This window comes from Prionailurus bengalensis, chromosome E4, assembly GCF_016509475.1.
Source record: "Prionailurus bengalensis isolate Pbe53 chromosome E4, Fcat_Pben_1.1_paternal_pri, whole genome shotgun sequence".
Classification (NCBI taxonomy): Eukaryota; Metazoa; Chordata; class Mammalia; order Carnivora; family Felidae; genus Prionailurus; species Prionailurus bengalensis.
In genome coordinates, this window is record NC_057360.1 from 7,232,940 (window position 1) to 7,253,618 (window position 20,679).

Genomic DNA, 20,679 nt, shown 5'->3' on the forward strand with positions numbered 1-20,679 from the left:
CTATTTGGGGTCTTTTGTGGTTCCATACAAATTTTAAGATTGTTTGTTTTATCTCTGTGAAAAATGCTGGGGGTATTTTGATAGGGATTGCATCAGATGTGTGGATTGCTTTGAGTAGTGTAGACATTTTAACAATATTTGTTCTTTCAATCCATGAACATGGAATGTTTTTCCATTTCTTTGTGTCTTCAACTTCTTTAATAGTGTTCTATAGTTTTAGGTGTACAAATCTTTTACCTCTTTGGTTAACCTTATTTCTAGGTACTTTATGGTTTTTGGTGCAAGTGTAAACGAGGTTGATTCCTTAATTTCTCTGTCTGCTGCTTCATTATTGGTGTATAGAAATGCAATAGATTTCTATACGTTTATTTTATATCCTGTGACTTTGCTGAATCCTTGTATTACTTCTAGCAATATTCTGGTAGAATCTTTTATATTTTCTACATAAAATATCATGTTGTCTGCAAATGGTGAAGGTTTGACTTCTTTGCTGATTTGGATGCCTTTTATTTCTTTTTGTTGTCTGATTCCTGAGGCTAAGACTTCCAGTATGTTAAATAGTAATGGTGAGAGTGGACATCTCTGCCTTGTTCCCGATCATAGAAGAAAGGCTCTCAGTCTTTCCCTATTGAGGATGATATTGGCTGTAGGTCTTTCATATGTGACCTTTATGATGTTGAGGTATGTTCCATCTGTCCCTACTTTGTTGAGGGTTTTATTTTTTTATCAATAATAGATGCTATATTTTGTCAAGTGCTTTTTCTGCATCTATTGAGAGGATCATATGGTTCTTATCCTTTTTTTATTATTATTAATGTGTTGTTTCATGTTGATTGATTTGTGAATATTGAACCATCCCTGCATCCCAGGAATAAATCCCACTTGATCATAGTGAATAATCGTTTTCATGTACTGTTGGATTCATTTGGCTAGTATCTTGATGAGAATTTTTGCATCCATGTTCATCCGGGATATTGGCATATAATTCTGCTTTTTTGTGGAGTCTTGGTCTGGTTTTGGAATCAAGGTAATGCTGGCCTCGTAAAATGCACTTGAATGTTTTCCTTTCATTTCTATTTTTTGGAACAGTTTGAGAAGAATAGGTATTAGCTCTTTCTTAAATGTGTGGTAGAATTCCCCTGGGAAGCCATCTTATCCTGGACTTTTGTTTGTTGGGAGATTTTTGACTACTGATTCAATTTCTTTGCAGTTATGGATCTGTTCAAATTTTCTATTTCTTCCTGTTTCAGTTTTGGTAGTTTGTATGTTTTTAGGAATTTGTCCATTTCTTCTAGATTGCCCAGCTTATAATTTTTCATAATATTCTCTTATAATTGCTTGTATTTCAAGATACCAGACCTCCTGTGCGAGGTGTCCTGGGGCTGGGGTCGCATCCCCAATCTAGAGGATGAGATTCCATTGCTCAGGCTGAAAGGCAGGGCAGCCATTCTCCAACGCTTTTGTGGGAAGAAGCTGTATTTACTGTTAAAGAATTAAACTCTCCTCTGTGAGGCAAGCACTGATGAAATCCCTGATTGATGAAATCCTTGATTGATCCTTGAAGTACAAGGTAGGCTACTTAGACCATGTAGAAAATGATAGCACAGCTCTTCGGGCTGGGACCCACATCAGAGGAGATTGGGCATCCTTTACACTTAGGCAGACAACACAGTTCATTACACAATGGCACCTTGACATACACGTGCGAAAATGATACATTCTCTCCACTCAGAAACAGCCCGAGGCAAACCTCTAGCCTGATTCTACTGCCTGCAGACTCTGAGGGAAAGGCCAGGATGTGCTACATAGGGGAGACTGGATGGTCAGGCAGCTCCGGACATTGACTTCAAGAGAGAGGATCAGTAAAAAGGGAGGGAGGGAAGGAGGGAGGGAGGCAGAGAGAGAGAGAGAGAGAGATTGAGAATCAGAAAAGGCCAGAGCACAGAATGACTGATGTGTATACAAAGTGGCTTTGTGAACTGTCAGGCCATATGCAAATAGGTGCTAGTTATTGCTGCCCCATCTATGGAACCTTGGTGACAAAGTAGAACCCAGGCCACCTCTCTGATGAATGAAGAAGTGAAGGCTCGTCGCTCTAAGGAAAGAAAGGAAGAACATGAAAAGTACTTAACTCTTCTTCTTTTCCTGGTTCGGTGATCTTTTAATAATTTATCTTGTGGCTTAGGAGTCTGGAAGGTGGTTTCGCTTTCAAAAGAGTGCTAAGTATGTGGTGGTGGGAAGGCATGAGGGACTGAAGAGCAGTCACTATCAATGAGCCCAGTGAAGATTGACGAGTGGCCTGGCAGTGACTCCGCTCAGCTCCCTCTCAGCCTGAGACCACGGTCAAGGGCACTGTCCTTGCAGGGGGTGACTGCTTTTTGGCTCAGCATGGTGCTTTGCTCCAGTATTCTTATATCCCGCCCGCCCCCAAAGCAATGTCCCTCCATGGGCATGGCTTGTTTTGAGCTTCTCTACCTGAGTCTTTGAAGAAGGGGATTGATAAATAAGTTAATGGTGAGGAGAAGGGGGATGTTGGCACATATAAAAACAGTAGGCTGCATTTGTCCTAAATGCTGTTAATGGGATAAGGTTTGAATTCTGTTAAAATATCTACTGAAATGCTTCACTTCCACCCCTTCCCCCTTCTGCTACTAGTGACCTCACTTGCCTGTATTATAAAATTGCATTTCTTCATCCATTGCCTGGGGTCATTATCATTTGTGTGTAGTGGACCCTTTGCAGTCAGGACAGATGGATTTTCTGGGGGAAGAGCCCACTCAGGCGTGGAAGTGGTTGGGAGTGAGGGCAGAGGACCAGGGGGACATTGGGATGCAGGGAGCACTAGCAGGTTTGCGGCAGAGCAGAAACAGCGGCAGCGTTGGGAGGCAGTGAGGGGGTAAAGGATGGAAGGAGGTCCAAAAAGGGAAAAACAAAGAAGGATAGAGATAAGGGACGGAAGGGGGACAGGAAGAAGAGCCACGAGGGAGTTAGGAACCGGGTCAGAAGGGAAGGGGCCATCTGGGTGGGTGCTCAGTCACGGTGATTCAAGATAGGCTTCTTTTCTTCAGATGTCTTCTCATGTAAATAAGGACTTTAAAAAAATCAGTGGTGATTCATCAAGTAGTGAGCTTTTGCTAGCTCCAAATGACCAAGCAGAAGAGGATGTTGCTGTAGGTTAGTGGTGCTGAGGTGAGATCCTTGACTGGGCGGGTTAGATGGCTTTAAGTTCCCTTCTGCTCCTACTATATAAGCTTCCCTAACCACACCTTTTATAGATGTGTGCGACTTGTGCGTGCATGTGTGTCTGTGTTCTTTTTTCAAATAAACGGAAAACTACACACTAGCAATACCAAAGATAAATCTTGTCACTGTTACACCCAAAGTCAATCCTGACTTTTCTTTGCTTTTTAATTTGCTTAAAGTAAAGAATTGTTGAGTTTTGTCCACCGTGGTGTTTTCCCCTAGCTGGATGAAGTATCATCCCTTACAGTGATCAGGAAACAAATAATTTAGACAAGAGACATAAAACAATCTTAACCAGGGGTCTTCACAATAAATCTTCTATTGTACTAAGTTGGAAGGGCTTGGGCTTATTTCGATATATTGAAAGATTCAAGCTTTTTTTCAGCTTGTTAAAAGCGCAGTGTAGAATACAGGTCTTCAAAACAGCCCTTGGCTTTTCAGAGACCAGCTGGCAATTGGTTGTCATTTTTCATTCACCTTTATCTGTCATGGAGGCAAACAGAGAGAGCATGAAAATACAACATTTCTGCTGGTACCTGTTGGCTGCTCCATATTGACTTTGACAATGTGTTCTTGTTCACTCACTACTGTTCCGAATAACTCATTTCGCTTTATGGTGAGTACAGAGGAAACCCTGGATTCCCTATTTCAAGAATTAGGTATGCATGGCAGGGGCATGGTGGCACCGGGATCAGCCTGCTCCTGGGGAACTGTCCTATGAAGGAGTCACTATCCTGGTCTCAGTACTGTTGTAACAGCATGCATCACACTGTGTTGTCCTTCACCATCCATCCTCTGCAATACACACACCCCTGCCAGACCTGAAAGGTAAGATGCTTAAGGGCAGAGACCCCTTAAGAGCCCGGTTCTGAATCGCTAGTGTTAGGAGAATGTATAACACATGTTACAGTTTCCCCGCTTATTTTTATTTATTTAAAAAATTTTAGTGTTTATTTATTTTTGAGAGAGAGAGAACACGATGGGAGAGGAGCAGAGAGCGAGGGAGACACAGAATCTGAAGCAGGCTCCAGGCTCTGAGCTGTCAGCACAGAGCCCGACGCAGGGCTTGAACTCACGAACTGTAACATCATGACCTGAGGTGAAGTCTGAAGCTGAACTGACTGAGCCACCCAGGCGCCCCTCCCTACAAATTTTTAAATTCAATTAAACACGTTTTGCTTCTCTTCTCTAATGCCACCAGCAACTGCTGGCAGGAGGAAAGGCCTGGAAGCAGTTCGCTGACTTCTCAGAGGCCTCCTGCCGCTCACCCCTGTGAGACGTACCTGGTGTGCCTGCCCTCAAATCACAATCCGACAGTGCCTTATTTGTGTCACTTGTCTTTTGCAAACTCTAATGTTCTCTTTGTTTGCTGCTCTGTCATTCAATCAACCAAACGCTGGCAGCAAAAAGAGGGCACATTGATTCATAGCATCTTATTTCTAGCATTTTCTTACCTGGAAAATGATAAAATGAAGAGTTGAACTAGATAGTCTGCAGGTATTCTCAATGCTCAAATATTCTCTGGAATTGTCCCATTATCCTCTGCAATTTGTGAAACGTGGGATTGTATCTATTCTCTGCTTGATAATACGGAGGCCTCGAATAAATGTAGGCTACTCATGGTGGCTGATGATGCTCAGTTGTGTCTTAGGAAAACGAAGCTAAGGATGAATAATTTGCTGTGAGGTGGACATAGTCCAAGAATGGACAGCTTTCTTATTCATTGTTGTAAGAGATGATTCAGATCAGGGCTCATATAAAATTTTTTTTAATGTTTATTTATTTTTGAGACAGAGAGAGACAGAGCATGAGTGGAGAAGGGTAGAAAGAGAGAGGAAGACACAGAATCCGAAGCAGGCTCCAGGCTCTGAGCTGTCAGCACAGAGCCCGACGCGGGGCTCGAACTCATGAGCTGTGCGGTCATGACCTGAGCTCAAGTCGGACACCCAACCAACTGAGCCACCCAGGTGCCCCAGATCAGGGCTCATATAAAATACCTAAATGATACAGAAAGATACAGAGTAAGCCATGAACACCTTAAACACTGCAATCCATCCAACCTCACAAAACCTCTCCCCTCTGGACAGATGACCTTCAAGAGTTTTGTGTGACTCCACTGAGTCTTGCCCTTCATTTACAAACAATTGTACATTTTAGTGGCCACAATATTCTGCAGAATGACTGTTTTTTTTACTCTATCAATTCCTCTATTTATGGATAGTTAGATCATTTTTCCTAGCTTTTTTCCTCCCACAAATGATACTGCAGTGTTGTCCTTGGTCTCATATCTTTGCGCACATGAGTAAACATTTCCATAAGATTGAGTGTTGGAAGTGAAATTTAGGAGCCAAAAGGTATACACATTTAAAAATTGGATAGAGAGGCACCTGGGTGGCTCAGTCAGTTAAGTGTCCAACTTTGGCTCAGGTCATGATCTCATGGTTCTTGGGTTCGAGCCCCACTTGGGCTCTGTGCTGACAGCTCAGAGCCCGGAGCCTGCTTCGGATTCTGTGTCTCCCTCTCTCTCTGCCCCTCCTCTGTTCGTGTTCTGTCTCTCTCAGTCTCTGAAAAATAAACATTAAAAAAGTTTTTTAATATAAATAAAATAAAATTTGGATAGAGATCCTGATAAAAACGCCAAATTGCCATCTTAACAGGCTATGCCAGATTTTTCTTAGATCCACACTCATGTCCCCAATCCTTGCCAAGTAGAATTATCAATCTTTTGAATTGTTGCCAAACTCAGGTGTAAAACAAGTGTGCTTATTTGGAAGTCGTATACTTTTAGCTATTGAAGTTTTTTCTTTCTCTGCTTCTTTGATTATTTAGGGTCTTGTGTTCTCACTCTTGTTTCATTTAGGAACAGGGATCTGATAGATACTGGTTTTCTAGCTTGGTCCTCTGTGTCTCTTGGGTTTTCTCCAGTAGGTGTTAGGATTCTGTTCTTTTGTTTTGCATTGTGGAAGAATCTTTTGGCTTAATAATGTGTGTGTGAATTTGCTCTTAACCAGTGTCTATTTTGATCCCATCTCCCGAGGTTTATCATTTTCGAGATCTCTATTTGCTAATCTTTCATGATAATCTCTCTTGATGTTCAAGGGTGCAACTTCTCTCATCTTCTGAAAACTTGACTTATTCTTACTTTTAACGTCTCAGCTGTGTCATTTGGTTGCTTTATTTTACGTAGATTTTTTTGCCTTGGTTGCATTAAATACCTTTTTCATGGTTTTGATTTTCCTCAAACTCTTGAAGACTTTTAAATTTCCATCTACCTCTATGCTTGGCAGTTCCTATTTTGCATGTCTGTGGGTGATGGTTGAGCACAGTGGTTTGTCTCCAGGTTTTACAGGGGAGGCTGCATAAGCATATGGTGGTAGTTTCCTCTGGGGGTTCTTAGCTCTCTGAGGGAATTGCCCTATTGGGTGACACTTCTGTTGTGTGGTGCTCAGTGCAAGAGGGTAGAAGAAAGGAGTAGTGGGAAGGGTTGACTGGCCAACCTGCTCGGAAACATCCTAACTAATCACTATCAGCCATTCCACAGTTTCTTCCAGTTCCTTCTGTGGTACCTCTATACTTGGAGTTCTCCTTTATAGAACTTTGTGGTTTCCTTTGGGTGTCTTGGGTGTTGGATCTCTTTGGTTTATCTAATTTATAGTAAATCTTTAAAATTTCTCATTCATTGGTGGTGCTTTTTATTTGCCAAGCACCATCATAGTATTATTATCACAAGACGTCTGTTTATCATCTTTAATAATTTTGTATTATTTGTACGGGAGTAGTTTCCTGTATTCAGTTGATGCAAACTTGAATTTTTATTCTCTGTCCTGCTGTTTTGGAAAAGATGCCCTTTGTTCTGCATGTTATCCCCTTTGTTAGGCTAATTTTGAGCTTATAGTATTTAATTTTTTGCATGTTTTCTTTTACAAATAAATGTGCTTCTGTGATGGGAATCAATGGAAAAGCATGTGAGTAGGAAATAAATAACCAGGGTTGTAAGACACAAAAATCATCATTTTGCTTTTGTAGCCCTTGCCATTTTCCCCCTTTATTCACTTATCACTCATTCAACACATATTTATTGAACATGTCTGCCAGGTATTATGGATCTAGGCAGGGTCCTTGAATTCAAGGAGCTCAGCTTAGTGAAAGAGACCAAAAGGTAGAAAATTAACAAATGTATGGTCGAACAATAAATTTGCATGTCTTTAAAAGGGAAAGAATAATCTAGGTTGCTGCAGAAATAACTTACCGTTATTGTTCTGGTAAAAATACTGAGAATTTCCTAAAACAGCAACACCTTTAAGTGCTATTGGGAGAACTCTAGCAAGGCTTGAAAAAATAAACAGATTGTATAGCTGATGATTCATCTTTTAATTAAAGGCAAAGTGAGGTAATAGAGATCTTTTGCAGTTTTTACAAGTAATCTGGGGAAGAAAATTGAGATGTTTTTCTCCCTTTTAGAGGTTATGGCCATTGCTGACCCCTGCACTCTTTTTTTTTTGCACAGGGTAAACATTAAATCCCTGCTAAATGAATGTAGTGTCTTGGTTTCTAGATAGTGCATTATTAAACAGCAGGACAAAACATTTTTTTAAGTCTTTGTCTGACTTTTATATCCGGGTAATGCTGATATCATAGAATGAATTGGGAGGTTTTTTTCCCCCTCATTTTTTTTTCTTGTGTGTGTGTTAATATTATTACTTATTTCTCAGATGGCATCATTTATTAATGATGCCTGATAAGCCGTGGCTTTTCTCTGTAGGAAGGTTTTTCACTAAAAATTTATTTTCTTTAATTGATGCAAAGGTATATTCAGGTTACCTATTTCTTCTTGAGTGAACTTTAGTAATTTTTATCTTGCAAAAACTTGTCCATTTTATCTACACTGAATTTCTTGGCATGAATTTATTCATAATATTCCCTTATTAGCCTTTTGTTTTCAGTATTATCTGTAGTGATGACTGTCTCTCAGAGAGATATTTGCAGTTTGTGTCTTTTCTTTTTTCTTATATGTATAGCTAGAGTGTACCAACTTTATTGATCTTTTCAAAAAACCAGACTTTGGTTTCATTGATTTTTTTTTTTTATTGCTTTTCTGTTTTCTTTTTCATCGAGTTCTGCTTCATTCCTCTGCCTATTTTGAGTTTAACTTAGTCTTTTTTTCTTTCTATATTAAGGTAGGACTTTAGATCATTTAAGACCTTATTTATTTTCTAAATATACATTTAGTGCTACATATTTCCCTGAAACATTTATTTTGCTGCATCTCATGCATTTTCATTTATTGTATTTTTATTTTCATTTGGTTTAAAATTCTTCCTTGTCTACTTATTCTGTCCATTAATAAGAGAAGGGTTTTGATGTCACTGAATAGCTGGAGATTTATTTATTTCTCCTTACAATTCTATTAGCCTTTGCTTTATACATTTTGAAGCTCTTTTCTTAGGTGCATAAAGGTTTATTATTGTTATGTCTTTTTGGTGAATTTATCCCTTTATCATTCTGAAGTGACTTTGACTATTACATCTTCAACAAATTGGAATAATTTTTGGCAATTATATTTTTCAAATATTTTTGTACCTTCCTCTTTTTTGGAAACTCCATGAACATGTATATTAGGCTTCTTGACTTGTCTCATACACTGGCCAAGTTTTTGTTTTTTCTCTGTGTTTTCATAGAGTTCATTAAACTGTTTTTATGTTGTGTCTAATCTGCTTCTAACCCATTCAGTGTATTTCCCATCCCCAGAAATTTTGATGTGTGCTTTTTGTTATATTTTCTTTATCTCTTTTTTAAAATACTTATTTTCTTGAACATATGAAATATAGTAATCCTATTTGTTTTAATATGTGTGTCTACTAATTTAATCACCTGTGTCCTTTCTGAGTTGGTTTATTTGACTGAATTTTCTCCTCATTTGTGGGTGTGGTTTTCTGTTTCTTTGCATGTATGGTCATTTTTTACTGGATGCTATGCATTGTAATTTTGATTTTGCTGTTTGGTGGATATTAAGATATATTTAAAAATATTCTCAAGGTTTTCTCTTAGATATAGTTCCTAGTGAACAGTTGGGTTTTTAAGGATTGTTTTTATGCTTTTTTAGGTGGGAGATCAGCCTTGAGTCTAGGGCTAATTTTTCCCATTTCCATTTTCAAGATATAATATCCTCCTAATTACTTGATGCCCCATGTATTATGAGATTTTTCCATTCTGGATAGTGAGAAAACCAACCCTTCCTGGCCCTGTGTATTTTGTTAGGGATTATTTCATCTACTTCGTTCAGGTGGTTCTTTCCCAGGCCTTAGGTAAATTCCTTATATACAAATACTTATAGCAATACTTAACTTTGGACTCAGGGAGACTTTCTAAAGATCTCCACAGTTCTCTCCCTATAAAGATCTCCTGTCTCTACTACTCTGTTCTGTCAAATGTAGCTAACTTGAACTTTCTAAAATCCCAACTTTGTCTTAGTGTGGAGAGATTGGTAGACTACTACAGGGAAACTCATTCAGTTTGGGTCTGGTACTCAGCAAGTACTCTGAGCTGGTGATATACTCTTAGGAGTTATCAGTGTATATATAGCCAGTGAAGACTTGGGAGTAAATTAGACTCTCTCAGGGAGGGGATACAGAACAAGAAGAGAAAAGTTCTAAAACAGAACCCCAAGGTACATCAAAGTGTATGTGGAAAGTGAAGTGATAATTCTGATTTTCAAAGCAAATCCCTTAATCAATCTATAGTCTAGATTTTCTACTGTGGTTCTAGAATGTGACCATTATTCAGGAGATTGATAAGTCATCAGCTAAGATTACTAGGATTCTTCTAGGTCACCTTCTTTTTTCTGAGAACATGTCTCTGAGAACTCAAGACAGGAACACATTTAGAATCATAGGAAAGTTCTAAAGGCCCAAGGATGCCCTGTCTCCACAGCTTGGAGTCAAATGTTCAACATTCATTTCTACATTAATGGGCCATGTGGGGATTGGTTAACTAAAAACCAATAATAAAAATAATAAAATAATCATAGCTAAAATTAAGTAGAAAATTAAGTCAAGCAAAGAAAACCAGAAAAGGAAAAAGATCTAGAGACTTCAGATTTAGACACCTAAATTAAATCCCTGCACTGTCTCCAATTGGTTGGGTCACATTGGACAATTCAATAACCCGATGTCTTTGAGTCATAATTTCAATTTTTCACATGGAGAATATTTTTTTTGTTTCTGTATATTAAGAGAGAGAGAGAGAGAGAGAGAGAGAGAGAGAACAAACACATATGCACATGAGCAGGGGAGGGGCAGAAGGAGAGAGAGAATCTCAAGCAGGCTCCATGATCAGTGCAGAGCCCAGTGTGGTGCTCCATCTCAAGAACTATGAGATCATGACCTGAGTCAAAATCAAGAGTCAGCTGCTTAACTGACTGAGCCACTTAGGTGCCCCTCGCAAGGAGAATAATTTAACTCGCAGCTCTGTGGGTACTAAAAGCTGCACACATAAAAATAGGTATTTTTAAGACTTCACTATGATTTTGTTTAAAAAAAAAACTGTCATGGTAAATAAATGAAAGATAATATGAACAATTTTGATTTATGGTTAATTTTTGCAAATTCACATTTTGCCTTTAGGTACATGGGTGCAAATTCTTTTTAAGAATTTATCCAATGGTATAAAACCCCAAGTTTGGATATATAGTACTTCTAAGTTTCAGATTTAATACTCTTTCCCATTTCGAGGTCATACATCTCTTTTTCTGTATTAAAATGTATTTGATAAGGATATGATAATTAAATATTTTCAGTGTTAGCATAATTAGATATATTTCTTGACCAAGCAGGCAATTCTTTTCAAAACTGTTTTCAGTAAAAACTCCAGTGAAAAGCACAGATTGATGTTAGATAATAGCATTTCAAGTTTTGTTTTCTTTTAATTGGTTGAGCTCAATAGTGAAGTTTAGATTGTAATCATCCTAATGGGTTCTCCTTAAAACTTTGCATTCTTTGGTTCTATTCAATAAAAACAAAAAAGTGTGTTTCAAATTGATTCCTGAATGATCTGAAATAGTCTGTTAAGGATTTGAAATTGAATAAATGTCTTGGTAACCTGAAATTTGGTCTCATTTGCGAGGCTCTAGTGCTGTCACTGGAACAGAATCTTGCACTTTTCATGAGGTTGAAAAGAAAAGAGACTAAAGAAAGTAGTGTTCTGAAGTTATATTGTGATAGTACATTCTTTCAAGGAGACATTTATTTTTTTTTAAATTTTTTTTCATCGTTTATTTATTTTTGGGACAGAGAGAGACAGAGCATGAACGGGGGAGGGTCAGAGAGAGGGAGACACAGAATCGGAAACAGGCTCCAGGCTCTGACCATCAGCCCAGAGCCTGACGCGGGGCTCGAACTCACAGACCGCGCGAGATCGTGACCTGGCTGAAGTTGGACGCTCAACCGACTGCGCCACCCAGGCGCCCCTCAAGGAGACATTTAAACATGAATATCAGAGTCTGAATTTCTCTTCTTTGACAAATTTAAATGAAAATAGCCAGGTCAATTGTTCATATTAATAGAATATGATAATACAGAATTAAATGAATAGAAGTTAATAGAAATCTATGAAGGTTATTACATCAAAGTGCTTCCAATAGCACACAAATCAACTAGAGCTCTTTAAAAAATTTTTTTTTACATTTATTTATTTTTGAGAGACAAACAGAGAGCACAAGTCGGGGAGGGGCAGAGAGAGGATTGAGACACAAAATCTGAAGTAGGCTCCAGGCTCTGAGCTATCTACACAGAGCCTGATGTGGGGCTCGAACTCACAAACTGTGAGATCATGACCTGAGCCGAAGTTGGACACTTAACTGATTGAGCCACCCAAGCGCCCCAATTAGAGCTCTTATTGACTATTTTATCATAAAATTTAGAATAAAGGGAAATAAATAAATATTGTTGTGGGTAGATCATTTCATATTAAAGTCACTAGCTTTATTCATTAAGTACCCACTAATATACCTGACATGGTATATTTATGCTGTTCTCTTCAGGATTCTTTTTGAGATAATGTTTAATTATATTGCCTAGGGGAGCCTGGGTGGCTCAGTCGGTTAAGCTTCTGACTTCTGCTCAGGTCATGATCTCACAGTTCATGAGTTCGAGCACCGCATCAGGCTCTACGCGGACAGCTCAGAGCCTGGAGCCTGCTCGGGATTCTGTGTCTCCCTCTCTATCTGCCCTTTCCCCACTCATGCTCTATCTCTGTCTCTCAAAAATAAGTAAACATTAAAAAAAATTTTTTTTTAAATTATATTGTCCTAGGTTAGAGTCTCTTCTAGGCTAATGTGTTATCACTGCATTGCTTTAAACCCCTCTAAAAGCTTTTTGTTTGTTGTTTATAATCTGTAGGGAAATAGGATAAAATGACAAAAATTTCAAATAATTTTTTGTGTTGTAAAATGAGTGGCTTAAAAAAAAAGTTTCTATTGGGAACGCAAATTGGTGCAGCCACTCTGGAAAACAGTATGGACGTTCCTCAAAAAATTATAAGTAGAGCTACCCTATGACCCAGCAATCGCACTACTAGGTATTTATCCAAGGGATATGGGTATGCTGTTTCGAAAGGGCACGTGCCCCCCAATGTTTGTAGCAGCACTATCAACAATAGCCAAAGTATGGCAAGAGCCCAAATGTCCATCGATGGGTGAATGGATAAAAAGATGTGGTATATATGCAATGGAGTATTACTTGGCAATTAAAAAGAATGAAATCTTGCCATTTGCAACTACGTGGATGGAACTAAAGGGTATTACGCTAAGTGAAATGAGTCAGAGAAAGACAAATGTCACATGACTTCATTCATATGAGGACTTTAAGACACAGAACGGATGAACACAAGGGAAGGGAAGCAAAAATAATATAAAAACAGGGAGGGGGACAAAACATAAGAGACTCTTAAATATGGAGAACAAACAGAGGGTTATTGGAGGGGTAGTGGGAGGGGGGAATGGGCTAAATGGGTAAGAGGCATTAAGGAATTTACTCCTGAAATCATTGTTGCACTATATGCTAACTAACTTGGATGTAAATTAAAAAATAAATTAAATTAAAAAAAGAAGACTACCGGGGGGGGGGGGAGGGGGGATAAAGACACGTCTCTGACTTCAAGAATCTTATAGACTAGTGAAAGACATATAAACCCATAATGAAATAAATGCTAATTATGCAAAAAAAACCCACAAAGAACAAACTGAGGGTTGATGGGGGTGCAGGGAAGTGGGAAATGGGTGATAGGCATTAAGGAGGGCACTTGCTGGGATAAGCACTGGTTGTTGTATGTAAGCAATGAATCATGGGAATCTACTCCCAAAGCCAAGAGCACGCTGTATACACTGTATGTAGCTAACTTGACAATAAAGTACATTAAAAAAAAAAAAGAAGAAAGGAAAAAGAAAAAAAAAAACATTTCTTGGAGTAAAGGGGACAACGACCTATTCATGCAATGAGCGTTATGCAGCAGTTTAAAACCATACTTTAAAAGAATATTTACTGATGTTCAAGCATGATCAAGTGCAAAAAGCAGAATGCAAAACTATATGTAGAAAATACCAGTATTTTCAGATTGGTAGATTGGTATATATAGTACACAGGAAAGAAGAAGACCAAAATGATAATGGCGATTTTGTCTGAGTGGGACTGGGTGTGATTTATTTATTTTTTATATGATATTTTGAAAATAATTAATAGTTAACAGCAAACATTTTCTGGTTATACAACCAATAAATATCATTAAAATAAATAAAATTGCGGTGTCTGTGTTGGTTGAGGAGCCCGACATTGGGCTCAGTCTCACCACTGTGAGATCATGACCTGAGCCGAAATCAAGAGTCAGACGCCTGACCAACTGAGCCACCCAGGTGCCCCTGCAGACTTTTATATAGTCAGTAAATGCAGCCCAGCTATTTGCATCCAACCCAAGCAGAGAGTGGAAAAGGCTAGGTTGCCAGATTCACATCATCAAAATATGGAACCAAACTAATCGGTTCTGCATCTTCAGATGTATGCCCTTGTAACTTTCATTTCATCCACTCACTTTGTTTATGTGGTAATTATTTCTCGGGCACCTTCCCTTTGCTGAGCCCTGTGCTGGTTGCTTGGGATGGAAAGAATAAAACATATCCCTGTCTTAAAGATATCAGGGGAACCGAGAGGAAAAGAGCAATGGTTGTGTCTCCCTTGGGGTTTCCCTCACTTTCCTCCCTCAGCAGGGACTAAGAGAAGCACACAGTGACAGGCAGGAAGGGATTTGGAACAAGCTTCTCTTGGAAGGGGAGACCTGAGGGAAAGCAGAACACAAAGACTCCTTAAGGAAACAACCATGTGAGCTGATAGCACCTGGTCACAGGAGCACCTGCATCCTTAACAACACCTTTCTCTAGAATCTGTAGTTAGAGGCTGTCCCTGGACACTCTGGACCCTGAGCTTGGGGGGAGGCGTCTTGGTTCTTTGGAGACCGTGTGGCCCTAGGGATAAATGTCAGGGAGATGGAAGGAGAGGCAAAGCCAGCTGGTTTCAACAGAGCTCTGAAGTTGTATGTGCGCGTGTTTGTACACATATATGTATCTCATCACTAACCAAGTTATTCCTGGCTGTCTGGCCAGTGATCACTCTTTCCCCTCCTGTACATAATCCCTAAAAGCTTCGGGAACACTTAAAAATTGTTCTTTCTCTTCCCTGTCCAGTTTTATCTAATAAATAGAACCCAGGCAAAATTGTTTGTTCTGGTGGCCGTGGCTGCTGCCCAGTGACCGCAGCCCTGTCTTCTGCCACCTATGGCCATGAACCCCTGGAGACAGGGATGTCTCGGAATACAACACTTGGACCAAAGATAAGGACCTGAGTGGCTGGACCTTCAGCTTCTGTTTCTAAGTGAAAATTGTATCACGAGTGTGAATGTTGGTTATGATTGCGTTCAGTATTTTGAAATGAACTATGTCAGTTAAATGACCCAAAGGCTGGCATCTGATAAATCTCATTTCTGATCAAGCTGCAGAACTCATCCTGGGCTGCCAGGGACATCTGTCCTGAAGTCATCATAATAAAGGTCTTAGAGCAAGAGGAGGTTGGGAAAGCAAGGGGATACAGGGTTTGAGGGCACTTTGCACAGAGTTTGGAAGGTGCTGGTAGTAACAGGAGACGGGGAGTAATTATCGAACCACCCTGTGTTTCATTTTTAATTTGCGCTAATGGGCCTTGTAGTGCTCTCTGTAGAAGATCTTGTAGAAGGTCTCCGGATCTCCTGGACTGCTTTTGATCAGAAAGGGGAAGAGAGAACTTGTTCAGAAGTCTCGATAGAGCACTTGAATTCTTTAGCTGTTCTAAGATACTTAGTGGGGCTTGAAGGCTGTGTTCGGGAATGAACATCAAGATTTCACTTGGAGGGCAGCCCTCCGCTGGCAGTGACGGAAGTAGTTGTTTCCCAAAGGATTTTGAAAAGCCATCAGTTCCCGACTTTTCTAAGTGAAAGCTGCTTCTCACTTTTCTTTATCTTCTTTTTCTTGACAGTCCCAGCAGAAATGCATTGTGATCTTCGCCCTGGTATGCTGCTTTGCCATTCTTGTCGCGTTGATATTTTCTGCCGTGGACATCATGGGAGAGGATGAGGATGGTCTTTCAGAAAAAAATTGTCAAAATAAATGTCGGTAAGAGGTAACAAACAAAACTTCTCTTTTAGGGGGTGGGCAGGAAAGCCAAAGAGAACCCTAGACAGTGGAGAGAAAATTAGAAACACATTTGATCATCCGTCATCCCCTTGGGCTGAAGCTGAGGCAGGAGTCTGTCCAGCCGATGCTCTTACTTTTTAGACCAAGGGAATGCACATGAGCCATGATTTCATTCAATTACAGTTCTATACAGTTTGGACATACTCTGTAGGGAGGGATGGTTGACAAGGTGAAATTTTGTACAGTCTGCATTTCTGGAGACCCCTCTCTATGAGGTTTTGGTTTGTTTCGTGATAAGCCTGGAAAAAATGAGTGCCCCAAATGGACAAAGGGCACCATGCTAGCTGTCACATCAAATGGAAGGTAAAAAAGCACCCATCTCAGGAAAAATTCCAGCTTAAACTTTGGGATTAAATAAATCAGGGTGTCCTATAAGAAGACAGACGTCTCCTCAATCTGTCTCTATATATGTACTATGTCTCTTCAGTTACCTTAAATAACATTTCTTTGGGGTCATCCCTGACCGGCGGAGCCTTCAGAGCATGGTTTTTATCCCCATAAATCTCATCCAACTGTTCGTAAGCTGCTACTTTTTAAATTTTAGGTCATGGAGAGGGTGTAGGAAAGTGTCAAGGTTGGTGGGGAGATAGATAAGGAGTCTATTTTTATTACACGTTACTGCAGAGCTGAAGTTAGGGCACACAACTACAATAGTTAGTATAAACTAGAGGTTATAAATGAATTTTAATTGTAATTTTTCCCTGTGGCAAGCATTAGTCTAAGTGCCCCTCTTTTCTGGCTTAAGATCAACAGCAACTTGGTAATGTGTACATGAGTTTTTATCTTGGATATTTTTCCTGGAGGGTTGAATGTAAGACACAAAAAGTGTCTGGATAAGACAATTGAAGTTTTTTTTTTTTTTAACCCATGGTACATTACAGTCTAGTTACCAGACAGCAATATTCTATACAGAACAAAGGATACAAAAGAGAAATGAGCATACATTTTAGATTTATTCTAACTTGTTGAGAAGGGGCTCCTAAATATATTTACTTCCCAGACTTGATTTGGGAGAAAAATTGTGTTGGGATTGTAATTGAAGTGATAGAATGACAGTAGATTGTCACCGTCTTCCTCCTGAATACTCCTGCATCGGTACCTTCTGAGAACCCCATTATGCGACAGATAGAAACGTCCGTGGATGAGGGGCCAGTGACTCATCTTAGTCCGTGGATTGACTCTGACCCCTCTCACCTCACTTGGTGATAAAGTGTGCTGGGTACTTCACATGGCCAACCCCAGCACCCAGAAAGCAACTTTATAAAGGTCAAACTATACCAACTTCTGTGAGACCAAATATGCAGGATCTTTTAACACATGTTACCAGGTATTTGTGATTTTCAACAAAAAAATGAGGGAGCCTTACAACTATTCCTCTTTTCACTTGTGAGAAGCTATACTTTGATCCAGTTTTTACTTTAAACTCTGACAGCTGGAATTTGGGTCTGCTGACTGCTTCCATTTAAGTCAATAATTAAATCCTAATGACTCAACACTGCTTCACCCTCAATCTGGAACATGTTCTTCCAATTACCCACCATTCCCGGCTCCCTTTCCCCTTGGTAGTGGAATCACTGGCTGATTACCGGGTTCCACCTCCCGGAGCCAGGTTTTCTAGAACATGCAGTCCCTCCAATCTCCCTCTCTTCTGCAGCCTTGGCCCCTGTTTGTGTTTCTCCTGCATTCTTAGCCATTCAGTAGGTGCTTCTGGTATGTCCCAGTCTCCAGACAACCCATGGCCCCACCGTCCGTTCTCGGTAGTTCTCATTTTAACATGATGGAACTTTCTCACATAATCTGCTCCCTCCTTATCCAGAGGTAACATCACCTGCTAATTCTGGCATTTTCCACCTTCTCTCGTCCATGCCTAACAACCTCCCAGCCATCAGTTCCATCTCTCGCCATTGTACTTCATAACTAAAATTAACTTCCCAAGACCCTAGCCTGCTGTTTTTACCACCTCAAGTCAATAAATCTAATGTCCATTTCACATTATACTTCCAAGTAAGCCTAATGCAGTGAACAGCCATAGACTTTGAAATCAGAAAGATCTGGATTCAGATCTACATTATAGCACTTACTAACTCTGTAAATTTGGACAAGAAATTAGTTTCATTATTTCATTCAATACCCATGTTTCATTATTTCATTCAATACCCATGGCAGGAGTGAAGGAGGAGCTGCAATGCAGTTAATAATGAGACAGTTGTGGCTTTGTTGGTACAGAGAGGACTTGGGGCGTAGCCTGGCACGGTAAAAAAAAGGGACCCTAGGCCTTGGCCTCCACTCCCTCCTGGTGGGTTATGAAGGATATTTTAGAATTGTTTCTCTTAAAAGTGGTAGATTAAAAGAAATCTGTCTCACGAAGCTTTATTGGTAAATTGCATACCCCATAAGAAAGCAGCAGGAAACTCATAACAAGCAATATGTAAATACTCCCCTCTCCTTCCCTTCCACGGTGGTAAAACCCCCTTCTCTCTTCACACCAACTTCCTGTTCCTCCCACATCCTCACTTCTCCTGAATCTGCTTTATTCTAAGTGTAGTCTTTGGTTCTGGGGAAGGAAATGAAGACAACTGCAGGAGAATAGAGACTTTATTCAGGGCTGGCTATGGCAAAGCAGTCAGCCACCATCACTCGTGTTTTGGCAGAGACTCAAAGGCAGGTAGAGGATCTGGTGAGCTTTCTAGTGGAAAACGGGAAGCCTTTAGGTGTGCCCTGCTAGGGCCCTGGTAGGGGTTGTTGGCCTAGGGGAAGCTGGAGGCTGGCCAGCTTCTAGAATCAAGACATCTGCTTGGTCCTGAGTTGGAAGTAGGGACAAAAATTAGGGAAGCTGGTAGTTATTAATCAAGTCCCAGCCATTTGGAGCACAAGGTTAGAGGAGTTATTGTTTGGTGTCTTGGATTGTTACTAGAAATAGCCTGACTTCCTATGAGCCTGCCTTACTGCCGGCTGGCTTCCTGGGCTGGTTATTGTAGGCGAGAGGTTGGTGTCTTGGTCAGGCTGCTGCAGCTTGTGGGGTGGAGTCTGGTTTTTATATACATGGTCTTGCCGTTGTTCTTTTGCATATTTAATCTCCCGGTTCTTAGAATCTCTTTCTATACCAGCCCCATTTGTTTTAATTTTCTTCTTCTCCATCTGCCAGACCATGGCTGGTGTGTCCATGATGCTTGATGCAGGATCCTAACGTCTTCACCTGCCTCCTTGGATCTCTTGCTTCAGCCACCCTGCCAGTCCTTTCTGCTGGTTGACTCCTGATTCCACCCATCCTTGTACTCAGAGAACAAGCTCCAGTCCTATTACAGCCTGTTGAGGAGAGGGAGTTGGACTGTGCTTTAGTCCCAGGTTTCCCCAGACAGGGTTGCCCCTGGCGAGAGAGGAGGGATAGTTTGGAGATGTACCACTGAGTATCGTGGTGCTGATGCAGACCTGGCGGGGGACACCGCCTCCTGCAGAAAGCTCCCAGTAGTATGCCAATCTCAACTTAGTGCCTCTGCACAAAAGTGTGTCTCTTCGTCTCCCGACCTCCTTCTCATCTTGGCACCGAGCTCCCTAGACTCTAGCTCGGGGGGGGGCACTAAACAGGATCACATGATGCTTACCTTCCAGGTACCATTTACCTCCCTGGCCTCCAGTTTCCTCTTTATGTTTTCTCCTTCTGGTGTCACTATTGTGAAGAGTGCTTGCTGCCTGCTCATTTCAACCTTTGCTGAGATCTTGCTGCCTTGTAATTAAACTCCCCATGTGTTTGTAGCTCTCCTTGGTCCTGAAAGTTGGAAGACTACATGGCAGTCTAGCCCACCAGTGCCTTCCCTTCCTGCTGTTGTGATGGCCTCTCCCCAAGATCTCACCCACTGCAGCCTTTCCTACACACTGCTGACCCTTGAATAATCCAGGTTCGAACTGCACAGGTCCACTAATAACGCAGATTGTTTTTCATCAATACAGTCCTGTAAATGTACTTCTTTCCCTGATGATTTTCTTAAGAACATTTTCTTCTCTCTAGCTTACCTTGTTGGAAGGATACAGTATGTATTACTTAATCGACTGTTGATTTTATCAGTGAGGCCTCTGCTCAACAGTAGGCTCTGAGTAGTTATGTTTGGGGGAGGCCAGAAGTTACACGTGGAGTTTTAACTGCACAGAGTTTGGCACCTGTAACCCCTGCGTTGTTCAAGGGGCATCTGTGTGTTGCTTTAATTCATCTTATCTCTACTAACTAGCCAAGTAGCCAAGATGCCTTTCTATCCTCTGATAGATTACTACTCGAAATCGTACTGCCCACTCAATGTTTCCCTAACTTTTATGTCTTTCTGAAAAAATTTATCTCCCTATAAAAAATGTCCTGTTTATATTTTTTCTGACATCTCGTTTTATTTTCTCCTTTTTGTTACTTTGCTGCTAAAATATTGTACTAATAGTAGGTTAGTGATGCTCCCGACTGGCATAATTTTCCACATGCATCTGAAATAGCAGCTGCTCTTATCTTCCCAAGTGTCTTTTGAAAGGCCTTATTTGTGCCAGGAGACAAGATCTTTGACATCAGTAAATGACTTTGACCTATTTCTTTGCCTCTTTGTACCAAATTTCAGTGTATTTTCCATCATTTTCCTTTGTGTTTAATTGCTGATTCAGTCTCTATAAATATCGACCTCTGTGTCACTTGA

At 40.4% G+C, this 20,679-nt stretch overlaps 1 protein-coding gene across 4 annotated transcripts in view; it reads left to right on the plus strand.

The window, feature by feature from the left end:
- The window catches only part of PLD5 (phospholipase D family member 5), a 419,450-nt gene that overhangs the window by 152,360 nt on the left and 246,411 nt on the right, over window positions 1-20,679 (plus strand). For 3 of the 4 annotated variants that reach the window (XM_043568870.1, XM_043568868.1, XM_043568871.1), the window contains exon 2: window positions 15,795-15,931. In XM_043568870.1, coding sequence (XP_043424805.1) covers window positions 15,795-15,931 — 137 coding nt within the window. Of the gene's footprint in view, window positions 1-15,794; window positions 15,939-20,679 lie in introns of those variants that run through there. The other variant, XM_043568872.1, reaches the window with a different exon arrangement.